This window comes from Apaloderma vittatum, unplaced genomic scaffold (genome assembly GCF_000703405.1).
Source record: "Apaloderma vittatum isolate BGI_N311 unplaced genomic scaffold, ASM70340v1 scaffold17677, whole genome shotgun sequence".
Classification (NCBI taxonomy): Eukaryota; Metazoa; Chordata; class Aves; order Trogoniformes; family Trogonidae; genus Apaloderma; species Apaloderma vittatum.
Window position 1 is genome coordinate 30,200 of NW_009724774.1, and position 6,421 is coordinate 36,620.

A 6,421-nucleotide genomic window follows, 5' to 3' on the forward strand; every position below is an offset into this window, starting at 1 on the left:
CAGCAGCTTGCTACGGGAGTTCTTCTCAGCCTCAGGCATCCGTAGGGAAGTCAGGAGGATGGGATCACCTCTAGAAAAGTCCTTTGGTCCAACAAAGTCACCCCACTTTCCCTTTCACTGATCCTAGTTGTCCCTTCCTACCCATTACCTGACAGACAGAGGCAGCTCCGGCATTTGGCCTCTTGATCAAACTCAGGATCTCGTCCCTCGGCGTACGCACAGTTTCATTCAGTACTTGCACAGCCCTCACATATTAATCACAAACGTCCCCAGAACTCCTCACCTCCACCTGAGGAGCCTGACGCAGGAACTACCACACAAACAACCTGACGACGGGGCGGCCCGTGGCGTGGCGGCTGCTGCCCTGGCAATCCCAAGGCGTCTTCTGCTGCTCGGTTTCCATTCTCACCTCTCACGCACCTGAAGCAGGTGGTTTTTCGAGAAAGTGTCCATCTCCCAGCGCAGGAGAAACCACCACCTTCGTTGGTACAAGCGCTTAGGATAAACCACAAACCCTTTCGAGAGGACGACTATGCCAGGGATGCATGTGGACCAGTCACTACAGTATTCCCAGTAAGGCTCATTTGGGGCTCAGTACAGTCGGTTTTTGAGAACTCCCCGTCACCCCAGAAATGGGAACAGTTTCAGTCCCTGTACGATTCAATGGCATGAGGGTGCACTGTGCACCAGTGTCCACCGGAGCTTTACATTTTCGTGGTTCCAATGCGACAGGCCACCGAATCCACACAGTCCAATAAACTCGGCTGTCCCCCCCCTCCACCCGGCCTGGGGGCCCTCTAATTTTGAGGATGATTCACGGGGTTTACCTGATTTACAGGATTGGTATTAACTACATTTACATTCCCCAACAAATTCCTTTCATACACCACAGGTACTTTATCTCCCTCTACGGTATGTAAAGGCTCTGAAGGAGCAGGACCAGCACGATCCTCCAGCATTAACTGGTACTAACTCCAGTGAGGGATCCTCTGGTGTTAACTGGTATTAACTCTGGCTATGGATCCTCCAGTACTAACTAACCAGGTGGCAAACTGTTGTCTTCTAGTTGTGTTTTGTAACTTGGATACTTATGGTAGTAGAGGAGAAGTCGGCTTTCAAACTCATCTTACAGAATCATAAAGGTTGGAAAGGACCTTAAGAGCATCAAGTCCAACCTATAGTCCTACACCACCCTGACACCAAATTATCTCCTGGCGTGCCACATCCAACCAGTTTGTGACTCCCCCACCTCCCTTGGCAGCACATTCCAGTGCTTCACCACCCTTTTGGTGAAGATCTTCCTAATACCCAACCTAAACTTCCCCCGGCACAACTTGAACCCATTCCCTCTTGTCCTGTGGCTACTCACCGGGGAGAAGAGGCCACCACCCGTCTCACTACAGCTGCCTTTCGGGGAGTTGTAGAGAGCAATTAGGTCATCCCTCAGTCTCCTCTTCTCCAGGCTGAACAGCCCCAGCTCCCTCAGCCTCTCTTCACAAGACTTACCCTCTACACACCTTCTCATGTCATCTCCATACCCACGCAGGAACATCCACAAGTCACTTTGTGACAAGCTGCAGTCATTTTTAGCTAAAACCAGGACATTCCACCCCTTATTCCGTAACCATCTACGTCATACTGATCATGAGCTTATGATCTACTTATAGGAAAATTCAGTAAGTTCATTTACTCCGTGTAGCATCGGTGGCATGATGCCTGGAAGGAACTTGACCCTTGAACATCCAGTTTAGGACCGATATTCGTGGTACTAGGAGGAGCTGTGTTTCAGTACCAATCACTGCCGAAGCAGCTCTAACTCCTTCATGCAGCCAATATTTCTTTCTCAGTTGCAGTATAGTTGGCTTCAGAGCCTCTATATTTTCGGCTCCAAAATCCTCAGGGTCAATCTCGAGTTTCTCCTGGTGCCCTCTGACAGAGGCTCCAGGCAGGACTTGCCTGGATGAAGCTTGTGGTTTATCCTAAGCCCTTGTGCCAACTCAGCATCCCTTTGCAAAGGGGCCAGACACGGTGAAAACGTCAGCTGACGCCCGATTTTCTTACAGATGAGAATCCTACCAACACAAACGGTACAGAAGAGGAAGATAAAAGCAATCTTCAAGAAGGAGCTGGGAAAACGGCAGCAGATTAATGGCAAAAGCACCTCAGTCAGGTGGGTCCGTGCCCACCGGAGAAGCGCGCCTCGCTGCTTCTGCCCCTGTTCCAGGGCTCCTTCCAGAACAGGAGGTCTTCCCCCATCACTGCCATGAACATGGGGCCCAAAGCGCAAACCACCAGAACTCTGCACAGGGACAGCACAGAGCACGTGGGAAATGCTGGGGAGTGTCGAAGAGGGCAGGAGGAACCGTGCTCCCTTACTGCTTCCTAATCCGGTCACCTTACAGCACTCAGAGTCCTCAGTTTCACCTGGATTCTTTTACTTGCCAGCAGAAACGTGATTATTCAGCATCACCACTTAAAAATATCCTAATTCGTTTTACCAGAGCAAAGCAAGTGAGAATTCCTGTTTCAACACATGCAGATTTACACACCTTGCTGCCTAGATACACTAAGCAGGCATCATGTACGAAATGGAAGCGAACTTACCAGACAACTGAGAAAATAACAATAAAAAGAGGCTTGAAAACAAAGACTTACTTTTCAGAAGGGCAATGGAATAAGTTAGGTAATCATCGGGTTGAGTATTTGGCTTGGCACCTAAGAACAGCTGTATTTTTCTTTCTGGCTCTATGTCTGGGCTGTCATTTCTTGCCCCGGAATATTTAAGCTCAAACATACGTTCCGCTACAGATCTTGAGAAAAAATACCTTGGGAAAATGTAAACTGCAACAAAAGGCTACGTTTCTTTCTCAGAACTACAAATTCAACATAAATCACCAACCGTATCCATTTAAGCATTTAAGTCAAATTAATATTTACCCATGAGCAGGATCCAATGCTATTGCCCTGGGCTGATCAAGGTCTTGCCAGAAGAGGACTTTTCTAGATGTTCCATTGAGATTAGCTACTTCTATCCTATTGGTTTCTGAATCTGTCCAGTAAAGTTTTTTCCCAATCCAATCACATGCCAGGCCATCCGGAGAAACCAGACCAGAAATGATGACATTCTGCACCACATTCCCAGTTTGGTTAATGTAAGTTTGCTTGATGGCTTCTTCACTCACATCTGTCCAGAAAACGATGCCTTGCGAATACTGGAAGTCAACCGCAGCAGCATCCTCTAAACCACTGACCACCACAGTGGACTCCAGCTTCGTGCCTCCGGCATCCACGAGTCGAACGTCCCGCCGGTTGGCAAAGAGCAGAAAGGGAGACGCTGCACAAGAAGAAAAAGAAAAAAAAAAGAACATGTCAGTAAGTGTTATTGGCATCGACAGGCGGTAAAGCTCTGAGCGCGACTACAGCAGAGGTTTTCTTTTCCCACACCAGCGGGGCAGGCAGGACAACAGAAGGAACGTGGAAGGTGCACGAGAGAAAAAGCACACGACCCAAAACCCTCTTCCTCCCACGCGTCACGCAGGGGAATAAAGACAGAAGGAAGAGCAGGCCCAGTTCTGTATCTACGGGATATGGACAGCACCTTCAGCATTGGGAAAAGTTCCAACTGTGGCCCTTCAGCAACACCTTCAACCACCTTCTGTCAGTCCAGAAACCCAGGTTTAGAACAAATTAAATCTTAACGGTTAAAAAGCTCGGTTCAACCAGTTAAAGTAGCAATAACACACAGAAAGGTTCTGATGCCTTTTGCAGCAGGCTGGAAGCTAACAGCAGTAAACCCCATGCCCTGAGATGCTCCCACCCAGAGTCCTCCTAGATGGCAAAGACTGGGACAGAGGTTCAGAGCTCCCATCTTCTGCCCTGCACCAATCCAGGGGAGGAAGACAAGGATGTGGGTTATGTGGAAGTCTGTGGGGACTGCTGTTAGCGGGAGGGGGCAGCAAGAGAAAAAGGCCAAAGGTTCTTGCTGCTTGGAGCTCTAAGTGGGTGGCGGGAGCTGGAGTCCCGCTGTTGAACGACAGGGATCAGGCTTTGAAGGGGGAGCTAACGTATGACTGGTGCAAAAGGGGTGAGAAGCTTAAAACACGTCAAAATGACAGCTGCAGGGGTATTCCAGCAGCACCCGCGCAAACTGTAGATCTCCTGGGTGTGAGGTTCACTTGGATAACGACACGAGCTCGGCACTCACAGATGGAAAGGAAGGAGGTGGGGAGGAAGGCTCGTGAGAGCTGGGGCAGTTACCCTGGTTGAGTGGGAAGTGACAGCAAGACGTACAGAAGCAGAGGTTTTAGCAGAGACCACTTTTCTGTCGTACCAGATCTCATTTGCTGATAAACTCACAGAGCGAGAGAAATCTGTGCTTGCAATTGAGGCTGTCCCTCCACACTCTGAGAGGGAGAAAGGTGTGAAAGTCTGAGCCCTACAACTCCTCCCTCCACTCCTCAGGCATAATTTCACAACTCTCCAGCCGAGGGAGACTGTAAAGAACCTCTCAAGGACCCACCACCGCAGGAGGAGGCACGATTCAGAGACAACGGCATGACTGGGCCCACCTGCTTCTTCCAGAAGAGGACTTTAAGCAGACATCCTGTAGAACACTCCTTCCCAACCACACCGGCCACACTGATGGCCAAGTTAACCCTTCATTTCTCTCTGAAAGAGGGCAGGCTTGCTTCTCCATCCATCAGTAAACAAGAAAATGTCATCTGCAGCCAGGGCTGAGAAGGCAGTGGTCGAGTATGGTGACGCCACCACCCTGGCCACAGCTGTGGATGCTCCTGCCAGCTGAAAACACTCGTATTTCAAAAAAGACCACCAGATGCTGGAAGTAACGGAGGTCCCTCAGCTTCCCCTCTGACTGCCAAAGTCAGATCTTATGGCATCTAACGAAGAGCTATTCTCATTTGCCTTATTTTGTCACCTCGAACCCCCGTACCCACCCAGTCCTCCCCCAAATTCTTCTAACTCCAGCAGCAGCTGCTGTAGCTCCACACCAGCGACTGCTGACTCCTGGCTTCACGTACGACCATCTCGCTCGACGCCAATGGTCCCATCGCGCGCCCAGCCGAGATCCCAACGCTCCACTCGACTCAAGGAACATCACACAGAACAGAGCCACACGTGCTATTTCACAGGCTTCACAACCTGTAAAGATATTTATGTTTAGTTTCGAATTCCCATAACGTAGCTGGAGGTGTCTCTGCCCCTGGCAGGGGTTTGGAACAAGAGGATCTTAAAGGTCCCTTCCAACCCAAACCACTCAATGATTCTGCAGTTCTGTAACACGTGTGAGGTAGCTCCCGAGAGCATCCTTCAGATTCAATCCCTCCCACGCTTTCCAAAGACAACAGCCTACGCAAGGTTTGAGGTGCAGCCCCTTTTTCGTGAGCTCCGGCCCCAGCGACGTGCTGCTCCCTGGAGAGCGCGTGCGTGGCACGCGCTGAGGTGAAGGACATCTCCGGCAGCAGCTTCTGCGGTCACATGCAGGCCGAGGACCTCAGCTAGAATCTGCAGCTCGGCTTCCGAGGAACTTAAAAACATTCACGAAAAAATCAGCATTTTTAAATTTGTTATTATTATTATTCTGCACAACCTTTTTTTTCCCCCCAAGTCAGGAAAGAGTTGGCTTTATTTTTCTTTTCAGAGGAAGCCTATGCTGATGAAAGTAATGAGGAAAATTGAAATCGGCTGGCGATTTTCCTAAGGATCTTGGACAGCAAAGACACAGACAACTGTTACCATGAATGACGCGCTGAAAAGGTAATATCTTTGTTAACTCCGAAAAGGTTACACAGCTTGGGGAGAATTATTTATTTTGAAGTCTCAGTATCACTCCTATCTCACCTCCTAACTTGCCAAGTCCTCTCTGTCATCTTTAAAACCGGTAGGAACAGTATCCCGAAAGCCTGACAGGTTAGATATTGAACACGGAAGGAAAAAATGTCTAGAATGCAAAGTGCTTGTTTTCCTCTCTGCAGCTCATCGGCTCCTCATAACCGTGCCTGTTTTCAATGGCTCTGTACCAAAGCACCCGGACACTTGGAAAGTTTGATGTTAGCGGGCTCTATTTAAGTCGCGAGTTGTTCTGGGGCCGAGAACTTTCTTGCCTGGAAAACCGGCTCCGCACCCAGGCGAAGATCAAAGCCGTAAAAAAACCCACAAAACCTACATGCAAGTTTTAAAAAAGTATCGTCCCCAAAACGCGTTTCGAGGAACACGAATGGATGGATTTTCATCCAACGGCTCAAGCCGTTATTGACGCTACTACAAAGGAAAAAGGACCCCGATGCATCAAGTTCGATCGACGGCAGAGGAACTCCACAGCTTCTGAACTAAAGATCAGATACGAACAACGTCGGATCTCATCAGGATCACTGTTATCTCGGCTCCCCAGCCCTTTCAAGCA

General features: G+C 49.3%; 1 protein-coding gene across 1 annotated transcript in view; it reads right to left on the reverse strand.

The window, feature by feature from the left end:
- LOC104276366 (low-density lipoprotein receptor-related protein 5) overlaps positions 1-3,334 on the reverse strand; it is a gene marked incomplete at both ends in the record, with an annotated part of 22,268 nt that extends 18,934 nt beyond the window's left edge. The window contains 2 exons of the mRNA XM_009872656.1: positions 410-530; positions 3,110-3,334. Coding sequence (XP_009870958.1) covers positions 410-530; positions 3,110-3,334 — 346 coding nt within the window. The remainder of the gene's footprint in view (positions 1-409; positions 531-3,109) is intronic.
- Between the last annotated feature and the right edge of the window lie 3,087 nt (positions 3,335-6,421).